Source organism: Natator depressus, chromosome 11, assembly GCF_965152275.1.
Source record: "Natator depressus isolate rNatDep1 chromosome 11, rNatDep2.hap1, whole genome shotgun sequence".
NCBI lineage: Eukaryota > Metazoa > Chordata > Testudines > Cheloniidae > Natator > Natator depressus.
The window spans coordinates 70,959,332-70,977,271 of NC_134244.1; the positions used below are offsets into that span (position 1 = coordinate 70,959,332).

Genomic DNA, 17,940 nt, shown 5'->3' on the forward strand with positions numbered 1-17,940 from the left:
AACTAGAAATGAAGGAAACCGGTTAATAACTGATACCGCAACAAAACCCAACTGTTGCATGTCTGAGGACTGCACGCTCCCCTTCGGCACAGGCGCCTCTCCTCTCGCATATAAACTGCAGCATGCTTCCCACAACCTCAGAGAAGCCCTTTGTTGGAGTTCTGTAGGGATCCAGCTTTGAGGAAGGGTGGAAAAAGGACAGTGAGCTGATTCTCACCAGATTCTCCCCCCACAAATCCAGGAGGAAAATGTCAGACATTACCCCAGCATTTCCATTCTGTAGAGCCCACCGCCATCCTCTCCTTTTAGGAGGGATAGGTGTGGTTAGCTGCCATGTTCAATCCCAGAGAGGGATGTGCCTGCTTGGTGAGAGAACACATCATATATTGTTGTCTTTCATCAGAGTTCCCAACTAACACATCAGGACTTTATATTCCTAGAGAATTTATGAAGCATTCTTTTAGAGTGTTGGAAAACCTGGGTTCATAAAGCCTTTTCCCCTTCTTTATTTCAACTTTCCTATTTGCACTGAGCTGCTCTTCTGAAGGCAGTCAGTGCCGTGTTCTGATATGGTCAGAAGGGAAAGGAATATATGACATATTCTTGTCCATAATCATCTGAGAGAACTCCTCAGAGACCTTGCAGATAATCCGGGATGTTAACACTCTTATAAACTTACGGCTATAGATGGCCAGACCACTGTAGGTATCTTCTTGAGTACAGCACAAAAATGGAGGTTGGAGTCCAGCTGGGTTGCATTCCATTAGCTTCATGCGCATACAGACTCACCCTAGGGGCTACTTCCAACAGTCCAAAACCGCTCTGTTTGGATGGTGTTGGATCAAGTGTCTCTTCCAAATCTTTGGCTTATGCAGGACAACATCAAAACCTTACCAGCTTATTTGTCTGGAGTACACTTAAATTTCTTGAGTAAGAGAACTAATTAATATTCATGAACTGCAGTGTTGCTGAGAAGCATATTAGAATCCTCTCATTAAAGAGACTTGCTCTGAGCTATATCCTCTAAAGCAGTGGTGGGCAGCCCGTGGGCCGCAAGCGGCCGATCAGGATAATCTGATTGCAGGCCATCAGACATTTTGCTGACACTGACTGTCTGCAGGCACGGCCCCCCCGCAGCTCCCATTAGCTGCGGTTTGCCATTCCTGTCTCAGATTACCGGTCAAGCCTAAAGACCTAGGCAATTGTTCATGTCTTCACTTTAAAGTCTGTTTGGTCTGTTGCCTTTGTACTTCACAATGATATTTGGTGGGATGCCACTATTACATGATCTGGCATTTACTTTTTGATTTTTCGAAGATATAATTAGCATCAGATGAGCACCTGTGTCATGCTGTTTAGCATTATGAATAGAGTTCACAGCCTGCACCCCCACCACAGCAATTCATATATCTTACTTCAGAGAAAAAAGGATTTAGCCGGTCAGTTCCACACTTATTAACAGCCTTTGTGTACCCCATAACACCTTGGGACCAATTTCTGCATCATCCACCCCTAAATTTCAAGGCAATGTGAATATATTCTGTTACCATGAAATGTGCTTCATTCCCAGCTCCCTCTCCCCTCCCACCACCCACACATCGCTATCCAACCACCTATTCAACCCATTGTTGAAAATATTTATGGGCCAAAAATTTCTGATGATTTTTGACAGTGACTATTTCTAAGGATGGGTTTTCCCTCTATACTGTAAGCAGCCCATTTTCACTCTCTGCAATATTGTCCAGGTAACCCAGCTCAGAACCCGCATCCTCATCCAGAGAAAGGGGACCTTGTAGATAGCTTCAATGGCTCAGGTACCTCATCTCAGTAGCCTTCATTTCCAGCTCCTTTGGCTGCAAGCCGGACTCCAACTTTAGCTCCATAAACCCTATTGCTTGGTACCATGAACCCGTGCAAGAAGCCTGCAGTGTATCATAGAATATCAGGATTAGAAGGGACCTCAGGAGGTCATCTAGTCCAACCCCTGCTCAAAGCAGGACCAATCCCCAATTTTTGCCCCAGATCCCTAAATGACCCCCTCAAGGATTGAACTCAAAACCCTGGGTTTAGCAGGCCAATGCTCAAACCACTGAGCTATCCCTCCCGCAGTGTAATCCAATAACACTGCCTTGTGAGGAAAGTTGGAAAGCAAGAGGCAGATATTGGGCTGTGCTCTGTCTGTAACAAAATGCTGGGCTCTTGGCTGCAGCTGCAGCAAAATGGCCAAATCTGTGGCAGAATTGCTGAATCCCATATATCTTAGAAAACACCAGAGTTCATGAAGCCTCGAGTAAAATGAATGGAGCTGGTCACACCCTTTGGAGTTACTGTTTAAAGCTTTCTGCAGACTCAGGTGGGTGCCACGTGCATTGCATTGATTTATTGCATTGAATTGATTTCCTGTTCTATGTTTTCAAGGTTATCTTCACAAGCATAAGAACAAGGAAAATTTTTCTTTTATTAAAAGCAAAGCTGAGATTCTGGAGCGCAATTCTGTGGCATGATGTAAATTGGGTGGTGGTGGAACACCTGGTGCCCTGCGTATAGGGCTTATCTCAAGAGGAGTCACATACTGTAACTTTTATATGTTCTTTCAATCTATCTGGGTGGTGGATACCAAGACATGTTGAGATGATCCTGGGATGTAGTCATTGGGAGTCCCCAAGTCATAGGCCTCAGATAGTGAAGTTAAGATAGTTAAGTTCAAGTTGGCATCATCTGACTCATGGCAGGATTTAGTTTAGAAGCAAATGTTATGGTGTTAGCACATTAAGATGGAAACCATCCGAAAGGCACTAATAAACTGAGCTTCAATCTGGCTAAAGCACAGCAAAAGGGAGAGGGATTTGAAAATCCCTCATTGTCTAAACAAGAAACAGGTCAGAGCCCCTCTAATATGGAGCAGAGTAGGTGTTGACACATGTGTTTGATTTTGTACATACACAAGCTGAGGTCTTTCTGCAATGTTACAGAGTTAGAACACAAAATATAATTTTTGTTTGTTGGATAGGCCCATGACACGAATACTTGAAAATACGTGTTAGCACTTGAGTTTTAGTTTTCTTCAGTCTTTCCCACTTGCGTAGACCTCAGCTATAGATGTTACATTTCACCTTGGGCCTTGTGAATCTTTCTGTCCAAGCACCATAACTTGTTCAAGAATAAAACTTTAAATTCCCATTTAGAAGTATCCTATTTATTCAAGCATAAGTTGTAACATTATAGTTGAATGATGTCCAGCCAACCTACTTGCCAAATACATGTGGAAAAACTGCTCACCAGTCTTAGTTGTCATTATGCTATCAATCACTGAAAGAGAAGAGTATTAGTTTTCTGGGCAAAATATATTAATCTGTTTCTTTTTTCTATTCACTTTTCTTGGCAGGGACAACTTGTGTAAGTGTGGGTATTCCAAAAGCCAACATATAGAGGGGACGCAGGTAAATAACACTGAGAAATGGAGTTATAGGAAACACACAAAGGAACTTCCCACTGATGCTTTTGGTGACATTCAGTTTGAAAATCTTGGGAAAAGAGGGAAGGTGAGTAACTGCTGAGCTGCCACTGGGTATTTTAACTCCAGCCTATCCATAAATGGCTTCTGCCCTGTGGCTTTTTGCATTAGCCTTTATGAAATAAATTCAGAATAATTAAAAAGAAGCCAAAACAATCAAAAGGGGAAAAAAAGGCTTAGATTTTTCAAACACAAGGAACCTAAATTTAGGTACCTAAATAAGCAATCTGATTTTTCCAAGCATTCTAAGCCCACAATATCTTCCACTGAAGTCAGTGAGAACTGCTGGGTGCTGAGCAATTTGGAAAATGGCAACTTATTTAAAGTTTAACAGAGGTGTTAAAATTGACCTGTTTTAATGTTGGAAAATAGGGTTAAATGTGCTTTTTGGAGAAAAAATTGTTTTTCTGAAATTATATGAACTGAAACTATTTTTGGAAAAAAAACACTGGTTTTGAAATTCTTGTTTTTTCCAACTGGAGAAAGTTGGGGAAACAGTCACAAATGAATTTGCCCCCACTTTACCACATTTTTAACCACTCCCCACCACATGCACACATTTTCAAGTGGGTAAAAACCTTAAAAGAAACCAAAAAATTCAAAAATCGAAATGAAAAATTTCATTTAGAAACAAAATGGTTTTGAAATGAAATTGTTTTCATTCAATTTCAAATGCAAAAATTCTGTGGAATACTGAAAAAAGTTGGGTTGAAAAATTTCAATTGGGAATTTTTTCTTGCAAAATTTCTTGCAGGGAAAATTCCCATTTTTCGCACAGCTCAATATGGATTTAGGAGACTTTTGGATGATCTTATGCCCAGTTTTAAATGTTCAGATGGCCATATTTGAAGACCCCGTAGCACCTTAATAAAAAAAAAAGAAAAACTTATTTTTGCTCTGAGATGTTCAGGAACATTGCTTGGTTTGTTCATTGAGGTTATTAACATCCTGGCATATAATACAATCAGTCCTAGCTTTATGCACAATGAAAAAGGAACAAAAGAATTGTAAGTGGAGAGAGGAAGTCTGTTTTGAGTGATAGCTGGAGATGCCATATTGTAAAGAACCAGATTATGGTACTTAGAATAAGTGTTTAAAGGGGGCTATATGAAAAAATGGAAGTGCCCACCATGGTCACTGTTAAAATGGAGCTATGGGCACATAAAATTGATTGTCTTAAGCATGTCATCTGAACTGCAGGGCAGCTGGAGGGGAGCAGGTTCTGCTTGTTCTCCCCACCTTCCTATGATCTGTTATATAAATGTGATCCAATACTTGTAAAGCAAGGTGCATACATTCAAGTCTTCAAGTTCTGGTTCTCTTGCTAATCAATAAACGGCCTGATCCCTGGTGTACCTGTGAAGGGGACCCTTAGCGTGCAGATCTGTGTGTGAGTTGGCACCTGCCATCTGACAGCTTCCCCCATTACACGTTCAGCACTTGTGTTGTCCAGAGGTGGGTGCTATGTAGTAGGGTAAAGGGTGAGCAGTGGCTGAAGTGGCTTGGGGAGAAAAGGTGGGTCAGGCCAGGGCTGAGAAGAGATGCACATCATCCTTTCATATATCAGGCAGAGATCAGGGCAGGACAATAATACATCCCTCAGTGGCACTGGTCCCTTGTGAACTGTGGTTCCCCTTTGAGGAGGTTCCCAGGGTGGCCACCAGCTGCAGAAGACATCAGTCTCTCCAGTATCCTCAGGGTATGCAGGGAGGTTTGTGGATGGTCCTGGCCTCCTACTAATCCTCCATATTTCTCGGAGTTTGGAGGCTGGTTCCATGGCCTATTCTATGTGTGATAAAATGATGACATTAAAGTCTCCATGGGTGTGTTCCTGTGAGGATCAGTTGATGTTGGGCTAGATTTTTTTTCAAATGCACAAGTAGATTTAGGGACCTAAGTGCCCCTTGGGAGTTAATGGAATTCAGTGCCATTTGTGCTTTTGAAAATCTGTTTCCTTGCTTTGTAGTACTCCAAACAGAATTAACAAAGTAGTGCAATTGTCTGGGATATGAGTTCTACACCTATAAGTTGGTTGGAACAGGGACTGTCCCTGTTCTGTTTGTACCATGCCTAGCACAGTGGGGTCCTGGTCCATGACTGTGCTATATCCAAATAATAAATAGTGCATTAAGCGACAGGACTAATATTCACGACGGGGGTTTGTTCTGTCTCTCTCGCTGTCCCCAGAGGGGTGTGTATGCGCAATGCAGCCGTTTTGTGATGGGGTTCTTATATTTTTTTCCCTAAAATATGTGCAGCCTGTGTGTGCGGAGAAGGCACGTTGGAGCAGTGTGCCTTGCGCTTGGAGTGGAACGTGGTGAGGTTTGTAAGAGTCTTAGCTCGTTCCACAGTCTGGGACCAGACCGCAAGGAAGCTTGGTCTTCTGCACAGACAAGCTTTTTGTTCAATATCTTCATAAATGATCTGGAGGATGGTGTGGATTGCACTCTCAGCAAATTTGCGGATGATACTAAACTAGGAGGAGTGGTAGATACGCTGGAGGGCAGGGATAGGATACAGAGGGACCTAGACAAATTGGAGGATTGGGCCAAAAGAAATCTGATGAGGTTCAATAAGGATAAGTGCAGGCTCCTGCACTTAGGACGGAAAAACCCAATGCACCGCTACAGACTAGGGACCGAATGGCTAGGCAGCAGTTCTGCAGAAAAGGACCTAGGGGTTATGGTGGACGAGAAGCTGGATATGAGTCAACAGTGTGCCATTGTTGCCAAGAAGGCCAATGGCATTTTGGGATGTATAAGTAGGGGCATAACGAGCAGATCGAGGGACGTGATCGTTCCCCTCTATTCGACATTGGTGAGGCCTCATCTGGAGTACTGTGTCCAGTTTTGGGCCCCGCATTACAAGAAGGATGTGGATAAATTGGAGAGAGTCCAGCGAAGGGCAACAAAAATGATTAGGGGTCTGGAACACATGACTTATGAAGAGAGGCTGAGGGAACTGGGATTGTTTAGTCTGCAGAAGAGAAGAACGAGGGGGGATTTGATAGCTGCTTTCAACTACCTGAGAGGTGGTTCCAAAGAGGATGGTTCTAGACTATTCTCAGTGGTAGAAGATGACAGGACAAGGAGTAATGGTCTCAAGTTGCAGTGGGGGAGGTTTAGGTTGGATATTAGGAAAAACTTTTTCACTAGGAGGGTCGTGAAACACTGGAATGCGTTACCTAGGGAGGTGGTAGAATCTCCTTCCTTAGAAGTTTTTAAGGTCAGGCTTGACAAAGCCCTGGCTGGGATGATTTAATTGGGGATTGGTCCTGCTTTGAGCAGGGGGTTGGACTAGATGACCTCCTGAGGTCCCTTCCAACCCTGATATTCTATGATTCTGTGATAAGCTTTATCCTTCTGATAGGAAGTTCCATGGTGCCTGAGGGGTGGATTCGTTGAACACAGTCTCCACCTTGAAGCATTAGGACATCTCTTAAACATCATGGGCCCAAGCCATTAAATGCCTCGCTGGGACCATGCAGGTGACTTAGGGCTTGTCTACACTTACTGGAGGATTGACACTCTGGCGATCGATGCATCGGCAGTCGATTTAGTGTGTCTAGTGAAGACCCACTAAATCGACCACCGATCGCTCTCCCGTAGACTCCTCTACTCCACCTGCTCAAGAAGAATAAGGGGGAGTTGATGGGAGAGCGTCTCCTGTCGATGTCGCATAGCGTGGACCTTGAGGTCAGTAGATCTAAGCTATGTCGATTTGAGTTACACTATTCAAGTAACTCAAATTGCGTAGCTTAGATCGACTTTTACCTTTAGTGTAGACAAGGCTGAGTTTTCCTTGGAAAGCCAGTGCAGAGAGCAGAGAACAGGACTGTGCTTGTGGTAGCCCATGTTGCTGGGGAGACATGCTGTTGGAGTTTCCTCAGAGCTGATGACTTCATGCACAGGTAAATCACAAGCAGAGAGAAGATCTGAATCTCCATCTGCTACCTCCCAGGTGAGAGCCTTAATCACCATGCAGAGAGCCATGCTCGCTCTCTCTCTCTCTCTGGCCCAATAAATATTTAAGAATTGATACAAGTGGAACAGCTTCGGTAGGAGAGATTGGGAGCCACCTACCCTGGACTAGCCTACAGCCTGGTGATTAGGATGTTCACCTGGCAGAGACATGATGTGAGTTCAAGTCCCTGATCCAGAGTGGGGACTCAAACCTGGGTCTCATATCCTAGGCAAGTGCCCTAACCACTGGGCTAAAGGTTATAAGGGCGGAGAAAGGGGAACGCATCCTTTGTCTGAAGCTGACCTTAAAATAACTTTTTTCCCAACCAAAACTAATTGGATCAAATTCACCAATAGTTTCAGGTTGGCTGAAACTGCATTTTTTGAATAAATTTGTTTGAAAAACTTAGCCCATCTCTATTCAGGTGTCCTAGGAGTGGGGAAAATATAAGCCATAAAATTAGTGTTTAGAAAACACACACTGGGCCTGATTCTCCATTGCTTTGCACTTTGGTCATTTACTACTGTGCAATGCGGGTGACAAATGTCACCTAATGGAATCATTCTGACACCTGCTTTGTATTTTGTCTAGATATAAATGACTGCATGGAGGGCAAGGGAGTGGGGAACCAGGCCATCGCTTTGAGACCAAATGGAATTACTCTGTTGCCATTTATTGCTGCTAACCCTGCATTGTGTCCTCTCTCATTGAAGTACATCCGGTTATCCTACGACACAGACTCTGAAATGCTCTATGATCTGATGACTCAACACTGGCACCTGAAAAATCCCAACCTTGTCATCTCAGTCACAGGGGGAGCAAAAAACTTTGCCCTAAAGCCGCGGATGCGCAAGATATTCAGCAGGCTGATCTACATTGCCCAGTCCAAAGGTAAAAGGGGTATCTGGGCTGCCTTGAAGCTACTGGTTTTTATGTTTTCCATCATTGGGCTAGCCTGGTATCTCTTGGTTTGTCAGTATAGTGGATAAACTGTGATGTTAGACCCTAATATAGGGAAAGGAAAATAGATTATCAGGGAATATGGATCAAGACACAAATCCTGGTCCCACTGAAGTCCATGAGAGTCTTTTAGTTAAATGAATGTGGGCTTAATTTGGCGAAAAAACTAGGCATATATCTTGGGGCAAGTCTATCTTTTCTGATGCCACTTTGAGTGTTCCCATGCCTTTTACAATCATTTATGCAATTAATACCTGTGAATTCAGTTGTAGCCATTGGCACAAAGAGCAGGATAATAGAAATCATAATAATTTGTATTAAAAAACCTGGGCTAAGTTTTTTTAATACAAATTCACATCTAGTGTAATCCCTTTTTGAAGTCAGAATTGTTCAAGCAAGTGAAGAACTTGGTTCAGCGAGTGCAATTGTGATTTAGCTGAAATGAGAGGTGAATATTTCAGTCGGCTGGTATATTAGCCTTCTGCCAAATAAGTCTGGCGGAGAAGAAGAAGCTGTGAATACTCAGCAGAGAGGCAGAGCTTTCTATTAGTTGTTGCCTGTTTAGTCCACTTCAGACAAGTATGGCCTAATGACTTGGGAACTGGGTGGAGAGCCATTCTTGGCTTTGACAAGGGTGTCCTTTGTAGCTTTGGGTAAATCTCCTAACATCTCTTCTTCCTGTATCATATGGGAATTAACATATCTCCTGTGATCTAGTGAGGATAAATGTGTTGGCTTAGTGTCTTGAAGGTAAACAACCCCAAGGGCCAAAATCCCCACTGCCTTGCCCTTTTGTGTTGTCACTTGCATTGGTGCGCAGTACTACCACATCAGCTTCTTGCACCCACGTAACACAGGCCTTCATGACTACACGAGATGCAGGGCAGAGGAGAATTGGGGATGACACACGCACATATTTATAAAGAGAAAACAATTTTTGTGCACAGTGGTAGGTCTGTGGCTAAATTTCATTTGGTACCTGCCATCTGCAGGGGCCTGGATTTTCACAGGAGGCACTCACTATGGACTGATGAAATACATTGGAGAGGTGGTGAGAGACAACACCATCAGTAGGAGCTCAGAGGAGAACGTGGTGGCTATCGGCATAGCAGCCTGGGGCATGATTTCCAACCGGGATAGTTTGATCAGAAGCAGCGATACTGAGGTGAGGAACATGTAGTGCTGTCAATGGGGTCATGGGAAGCCAGTGAAAACCCTGCAAAACTGAGTTATATTCTGACTAAACGCAGTCTACTCTCGGTAAATGCCTCACTGCTCTCCATCCATACCATTATCTGCATGGAGCCTGATGCCATTGGCCTGTGGCTGATTTGGATGTGAGGTCCTATTAGAAACTCTTCCTGCTACAGAACTTGTGCTGCACTGTGTTGTAAAATAGTCATTGCCTATTAAAGATAATGGTTAAACAACAAATGAGATGTATGGCACTCACAAATTGTGCATTGGGTTTTGGAAAAGATGTGCCACTTAGACTCAGCCAGGTGGATTCAAAAAAGGAGAAGGGGGCAATATAGTCTCTCGTCCAGCTGAGCTGCACTTCCGCACAGGAACAAGGTGGGTGGTCCAAAAGTGTCTTTGTGCACGTTTGTGTTGTCCCATTTCTGGTGCTGGCCATGTGCCTGGGTAAGCTAGGCTGCTCTAACTCATTCATCTGCTAGTGATCTTAAGAGGTTATTCCAGCAGCCACTGGTTGCTGTGGCATAAGAATATAAAGTTGTGGCAGCATTAGAGGCTGGGGGAATGCAAAGAGGCACTCAGTAGTGCTTGGATTGAACTGGGGTATCTACCAGAAATATCTGTAATGCAACAGTATTATTGCATATGTCGGTAAAAGGCAGAAATTTCAACTGAAGAGGAGGAGGAACAAACCAGCTTGTCTTATCCTACGTCCACTCTGCTAGATTTCTTAGAGCATAACAGCAAAATAGCAGACAAAGGAGACAATAGATTGTTTGGGGTTTTTTTGAAAACCCATTGACAAAAACCCTCACTAAGTAGCATTAAGTCTTGGGGTGAGGGGTAAAGGTTGGTCATAAATTAGGAAGTGGTTAAAACAGAGGAGAAATGAATTGTTAATTTTCAACATGGCCTAGCAGGATTCAAAAATCACCAGACATCTATATGAGTGATGAGAACATCCACAGTTCCGTTATATAAAATGAAATTATAGGAGGTGTAAACCCTCACTCTCCTGGGCACAAACCCGTCGCATGGGGGAAGGAAAGAATGTCTTCTGTGGACAGGTTATTCCATAACTGAGTTATGAGTGCTCTTGCAACTTTCTCTGAAGCAGCTGGTGCTGGCCATGGGCTCGATGGACCTTTGGTCTGACCTGGTCTGGAAATTTTTATGCTGCTAAAATCTGGAAAATAAGAGAACAATAGTCATGCCCACCGACCTTCTGTGTCCCCATTTCAAGTACTGTATGCACCATGCCCTTCCGATCTCAATGGAAACCCTTTGCTGATGTTTCTAGGGGTACTATTCAGCCCACTACATAATGGATGACCTTAAGAGAGACCCATTGTATTGCCTGGACAATAACCACACCCACCTATTGCTGGTCGATAACGGCACCCATGGACATCCAGCAATAGAGGCTAAGCTACGGACACAGTTAGAAAAATACATTTCGGAACGTGTTATCCCAGGTTGGTGCAGTTCTCTAACTTCAGATCATTCTGCTCAGGTGCTACAGGGCTTGATGCTACAGAACATACTGTGGGAGGAAACAAGTTTTCTCATGTTGCCATGCTATGGATGACAAGTGTTTTTGATCATGTGCCTAATAACAAAGAAGGCTTCTGACGGTATACCGTCAATGTGACCCATGGTGATTTGTGCGTATTTCAAGGAGAACATGCTTCTTAAAGGTACAAATAAGAGGAGCTTACATACTCATGCAATAATCTATCTGAGGTTCACCACAGAGCACAATTTACTGGGTAAGGTGGGTTTCAAGTACTATATGGGATAAACATTCCTTTCAGTTCAGGAATCAAAGCAATTTCACTTGCTGTGTCAGAGGAGATCACCTGATGGGCCCAGGTTGCTTTCTATCCTTACTCTCTGTGTGTTGGGAATTCATCCCTTTTGACAGATGCTGGTGTGATGGGGGAAGGGTTGCCTGAGGAATCTGGGATTTGCCTTTGTGTCACACCTCTGGACTCAACTAGCTGTATGTTTTAGGCCGACTGTTGCTTCTTGTTTATTATGATGTTTATGGTCTTTATTGTGTGGTACTTTGTACAGCACATGGCACGGTGGGAACCATGACTGGGGCTCCTAGCCACTATGTTAATATAAATAATAATAACTGATGCTGATTATTAGCCACTACATGAATCATTTTGAAATAAATAAAATCAGTATTATACATTAGTGTTATTAAGTATATATTCACTCAGGCAATAAAACTGCACAAACATATCACATGGCTTTAATTTCAATAAATATGCTGTTTGTTATCAACTAGTGTTTAACATATGAAACTCCTATTACATTAAACCCTTTAGATGTAATTGTAGGTGCTATATTTTGATTTTCTAATGATTAAATTTTACATTCATGTTAATGGTCCTTCAGCCTAATTTCTCGGTTAATTTATTCCTTTAATAATTACTAATGTATAAATCTACCTACCATGATCCTATGTGTGTGTGCAGGTATATATTTTTGTGTATAGATAGTACAAACACAGGATTGTGGTAGGTAGATTTAGAAAAGAATCTCAGACTTTGACATAGGCCTAAACAGTCTGACACTCCCAATTTCCGGTCGGGATTGTAATCTGAGCTAACATACGAATGTTTCAGGTATCCCCCACTCTATACCAGAGTAATTCAAAACCTTGAACTCAAGCAGTCCCAAACCTGTGTGTGTGAAAATTGTAGATCTAAATTTACAGCTCAAACCCTACCTATCGTAAAAGCACAATTGTGCCTCTGTGCACAGCCCTGACCAAGGAGCGATCTGACCTGACTCATGAGTAGTGTTGGGCCTCTGAAGTACAATTCCTTCTCTGCTCCTGTTGGGTGCTAGGCAATATACCTGAATACTAAAGGGTCAGAAACCAACATGCAAATAAGCTCTCCCGCCATCAAAATCATGTCATTTTTTTTTAAGCACTGTACATTGGTGATACTAATTACTTAAGACTTTAGCCTTGCTTTGTTACTTCTGGGAAGACTGCATCTCAGTGTTGATGTCTGACACTAGATTAGGCAAAATGGGTTAGTGAGAATAACTAAAGGTCATGTAACAATGGAGTAGATGACTTTTAAAGAGTTTGGTTAAATCAGCTGAAAGCCAGGAATACGAGTATTTGTGTTTAAAATATTATCAAAGCTAAATCCAATAAACCACTGCATAAGTGGTTATTGTGAAGTATAAAAATTGTTCAAATATATCAACACTGCAAAGTGAGACCCTCTCCCTTTTCTTTGGTATATTTCAGATTCTAATTATGGTGGGAAGATTCCAATTGTGTGTTTCACCCAAGGAGGAGGGAAAGAAACTTTGAAGGTAAGTCTGAAAATAAGACAGAAAAATTAAGTGTGTCTTGTCCCAATTTTAACTGTATTCTAGGTGAGGTTGGTAGCAAAGTATTAAGGTTGCCTGACACTTCCCGTTATTAGACCCTATTTTCAATTGTGTTTAACTTTTCCAAATTTGGGCTGAAATTTTCCATGCCACATGTCTGCCTCAGGCTGAAATGTTTTAGGAAGTTTCAGCCAACATGGATAAGCTGTTTCTGAGAAAGAGGCTGAAGAAAAAACCAGACCAAACTCTGGTGACCTTTAATTTGAGAATGTGTACTGCCCTATGCTTCGGAGCAGGGACTTGTGTTAGATGTGCCTTTTGCTGTTCCTGTGAATATCCACTGAAATTTGAAAAATCTTAGTTCACACATTATCAATAGAGACTGTCTAGAGTTTAACAGCAAAATTCTATGAGGATTCTATCTGCACTGGGCATGCTCCATCTCAATCCCATTCAGGACATTCCCTGCAATTGCAGCTCTGGGCTATACCAATTGTCACAATTCAGGGCAGTTGCATCTGTATTTCCCCATCATGGTCCACAAGGGCACCCACTCTATGTCCCTCAGCAGTCACCTCTCTTGGGCGGAGATGCAGGTCTCTCTCTCTCGACTGGGTTTTTTTCAGGCTGCACAGTTCCCTGCCTCTGCTGTGATATTCCCAGCAACCCAGACTGCTTGATCAGGCCAACGTCAGCACTTGGCTTTCTCTCCAGAGCCTATGAACAGCTGTAATGGCCAGCAGTTAACAAGTGACCACACAGCTCTTTCTAAGCAAACAGGGTTATTCTTAAGGTGAAAGCATTACAGAGAAAACATATGAAAAACAATAAAAGAACCTACACACGTGTTAATACGTTTACTAGAGATCAACCCCTCTCCCCCCACCCCCAATCCCCGCCAGGGCTGTGGTGGGAGTCAGTCCTTGAACACCTCACCAAGGGGTTCTTCTGTGGTTACTAGTTCAGCTCAGGACTAGTACCCCTATAATAACTTAGTCTTTCCTGTATACAGCTTGGGCCTTTGATTTTGAACAGGTTATCAGTAGAGCGTGGACCTCTTCTCAGGCATAGCTTCAAAAGGCTGGGAATTTGCATAACTGGAGATGGGGAAGTGAATGCAAATTTCCCCTAGAGATTCTCCAGGCAAACCACTTGACAGATTATCTGAAATCCCATTCTTATCTGACACGCTCAGTACAGTCCTTTGAAGTTCATCACACTTCCCAGGTGTAACAAGGTGCTGCAGGGCTATCTTGGCTTTTGCCCCGTTGGGCTGATAAAGTCACTCGGAGACCCTGGATTCAGTAACCACTGGTGCAGTTTATTTACAGGTTGTGCTCCCACCACCTTTACCATCTGTGGGGGGCGCTACCTCCCTGCTTCCACTCCCTGCCTTTTCCCTTTCTGCCTGCTCACCCCTGGCTTCCTTCCCCTGAGGCTTTTATACAGCCCCAGCCTAATTAGGCAGCAGCTGTCCCTGCTTCCCCAATTAGGGCCGGGTGGTCTAACCAAGTCCAATTTACCTCCTTTAATTGGAGCTGGAGTGACACAGGGCTGGCTCAGCAGTTCCTGCTCAGCACCCTGCCACACCTGGGTTCACATCACATCTCCCCCAGCATACGATCCCAGTCCACAATAGTACATTACCTTTGCATTTAATACAATGGACTCCAAAGATACTTAAAGTTAATACTATAAGGTTTCCAAGGATATTGGAAGAAATTGCCATATCTGTGTAACCAATGTGTATCAGAGGCTCACCAATTATAGGGCATTGTGGGTAGTGCTAAGCAGTGCCAGGAGGGGATACCGAGGCTACAGGTTTGCATGGGGAAATCTGGTACAATATTGTGGCTCTTCTGGTGATTCATGTGGTGGAAATCTGTGCTGAAGGTTCAGGGTTCAAAGCCTGCTGGTGACAGGGGGAATTGCTACAGTCACACATAATAGAATTGATCCTAGTGCCTTAAAATGTGTGAGTCTATAACCTCATGTCTGGGGCTGCATGAATGGCATGGACCATCTATAATGAGTTGGATTGTGTTCCAGAGAAGCTATCTAGGCAGATGAATTGAGTTATTGACACTCTTGTCAGGTCCAGCTGTAACCCAAACTTTTCAAGATGTGTTTATAAAATACAATAAATCCAGTACAAATAATCAAAGCTGATTAGTACTTGTCTCATCAGAAGAGGATTAGAAATGATTATCAATCTTGTTGCTGCCAACACTCACGGAGATAGATGACTTTAATATATAAATGTATCATGCCAATTAAACTTATGTTATACTGATGATCACAGTCCCATCAAAATCAATACTAAAATTCATCTGTATAATTTCTTCACCAATGTTAATTAATCAATTTGTCAATGCCACTCACAGACTGCGAAATATTAAAGTATGTCCCCAGAGTCACTGATTGAATGATGTTCTAATATGCCTGCATTAAGTAGGCTTTACCCACAGGTATTTGCATCTGGTAGCATTAATTAACATAGATTTTTAATTGTTTCAGTACACTCAATCTTAATTTTAATAGTTAAAATTGTTCTTTGTTTCTAAAGCAATGTCAATTCATTTAACATCACAAATCAAATATTTTTAAGATGAACTTCAGGTTGTTTTAGGTGCCAAGTTTTAGGCACCCAAGTTAATAATTTTGGCCATGACTCCATCACTTATATCCTTATGCATCATATAGAACCATTACTCAAGCAAACAGAATGAGTTCTACACTGTACTGAGTTTAAGGTTTAGTATTCTTAACAAAATATAAGTAGCCTAAGTTTTTCCTTGGATATTAGGAAAAACTTTTTCACTAGGAGGGTGGTGAAACACTGGAATGCGTTACCTAGGGAGGTGGTGGAATCTCCTTCCTTAGATATTTTTAAGGTCAGGCTTGACAAAGCCCTGGCTGGGATGATTTAGTTGGGGATTGGTCCTGCTTTGAGCAGGGGGTTGGACTAGATGACCTCCTGAGGTCCCTTCCAGCCCTGATATTCTATGATTCTATGATTCTATGGTACTGTGAATATTAATCCAAAACCCAAGTAACTAGTGCATAAGGCATTCAAACTTAAAATCAGATGGACAGTTCTTGAAGTGTTTAATAACTTTGAAGAATAACTGGCCCATAATCCAGACAAGGGTCTGTGACAGTCTGACCAATTACTTGTCAGTGACACTGGAATGTTGTTCAGATGTTACAGCTCATGGCTGGAGTGATCATCTCCAGAAGCAGATAAAACTTTGTTTTAGTCCAAGGAGGCATAGCAATAGTTTCCAAGCTGTCAACTTCTCCTGCTAAAAGAGACCCCCAACTGAATAGTCATGCTTGATAGGTCTTACTGATGTCAGCAATTGGCAGAATCTGAGAGGCGGCCATACACAAGGCTTGTGTGTTTCTTTTCTGATCGTTGGCTTCAGTTTAAGCAGAATACATGTGGAAATCTTTCAGGCTCCTTCCTTATTTTAACGTTCACTATGCCCCACACAGGAAAAGATCCTTGGTCCAACTGGCATGGAAAGCAAGCTGCTTATGTCATATATCCATTGTCCAATTGGAAGGCATACTATGTGCTTGTGTTTGACTGCTCAAGAGTAGTTTTTGTTCAATAAATCTGCCTTTTCCCCCAAGTATTTTCAGATCATTGGTGGACGTTCTCTCTGCTCTGTGGTCACGTGCCTTTATTTCTCCTGTCTCATTAACATTCAGTAAGAATAGGGTTCCACTGGATAAACTTCTGTTGCTAATGGCAAACTAAACTAAAGCCACCTGCTGAATATTAACTAATAGACCTGTATATGCTCTTTATGACATAGGGCTGACGTGTCCTCATTCTAATGTCTGGTTACATAAAAGGGTAATTTTTCTAACTCAATTGAGCAACTATCTGAGTAAAGCTCTTCTGTGATACTTAACAAAAATTATTAGGTGCATTGTGTGCAATTAATAAAAATACAATCTTAATAATATAACCTGATATTTACAGTAATCCTGTGTGGATGTAAGGGTCTAGTTCCCACACCTTCAGCAAATAGACCAGAGCCCGCTACACTACTGGTGCTTCTCTTGAACAAGAGTGATACCCATAAAGCCAGCAAGGAGAACTTTCAGGTCATTTCTCAGGAGGCAGCATTGTCCAATCTTGGAAATGCCTTCTCTTTTGTGCAATTTCCTCCTACTTTTCCTGCTTTCTTTATTTACTCTGACATTCGCCCCACTATGCTTTTTGTCCCTGAGCACCCATGCAACTCTCCATGGCCCTCTGCTCTTATTGAATTAGAGCAGGGGTTCTCAAACTGGGGGTTGGGACCCCTCAGGGGTTGCGAGTTTATTACATGCAGGGGGGCGGGGGAGTTGCAAGCTGTCAGCCTCCACCCCAAACTCTGCTTTGCATCCAGCATTTATAATGGTGTTAAATATATAAAAAAGTGTTTTTAATTTATAAGGGGGGTCGCACTCATAGGCTTGCTGTGTGAAAGTTTGAGAACCACTGAATTAGAGGCCATTGTAAAGAACTGGCATTGTAATGTCCCTCGCTGGTAATAGTGAAAATATTGGCTGGAGCTGGGGAATTCTTCAGTGCCTGCACACAAGCCATACCAAAAATTGTTCACTTGGTTACTGAACAGTAGACTTCAAATAGCCTGAACCTTTATTAATGACTGTTATCTCTCTCCCTCTCTGCTGTATTTTCCTAGGCTATCAATGTTGCCATCAAGAGTAAAATTCCCTGCATAGCAGTGGAGGGCTCAGGCCAGATTGCTGATGTAATAGCGAGCTTAGTGGAGGCAGAAGGCACTTTAGCCTCTTCATCTGTCAAGGAGAGGCTGCTCCGATACCTGCCTCACACTGTTTCGAGACTCACGGAAGAGGAAACTGAAAGCTGGATCAGATGGGTAGGTGCTTTGCCATAGTGTTGATGAGACAGAAAG

The 17,940-nt window shown here is 42.7% G+C and overlaps 1 protein-coding gene across 1 annotated transcript in view; it reads left to right on the plus strand.

Annotated features, from left to right (window-relative positions):
• Positions 1-17,940, plus strand: part of TRPM8 (transient receptor potential cation channel subfamily M member 8) — a 116,349-nt gene that overhangs the window by 38,929 nt on the left and 59,480 nt on the right. Inside the window, exons 5-10 of the mRNA XM_074968163.1 lie at positions 3,386-3,542; positions 8,191-8,368; positions 9,430-9,602; positions 10,935-11,109; positions 12,915-12,982; positions 17,707-17,904. Coding sequence (XP_074824264.1) covers positions 3,386-3,542; positions 8,191-8,368; positions 9,430-9,602; positions 10,935-11,109; positions 12,915-12,982; positions 17,707-17,904 — 949 coding nt within the window. The remainder of the gene's footprint in view (positions 1-3,385; positions 3,543-8,190; positions 8,369-9,429; positions 9,603-10,934; positions 11,110-12,914; positions 12,983-17,706; positions 17,905-17,940) is intronic.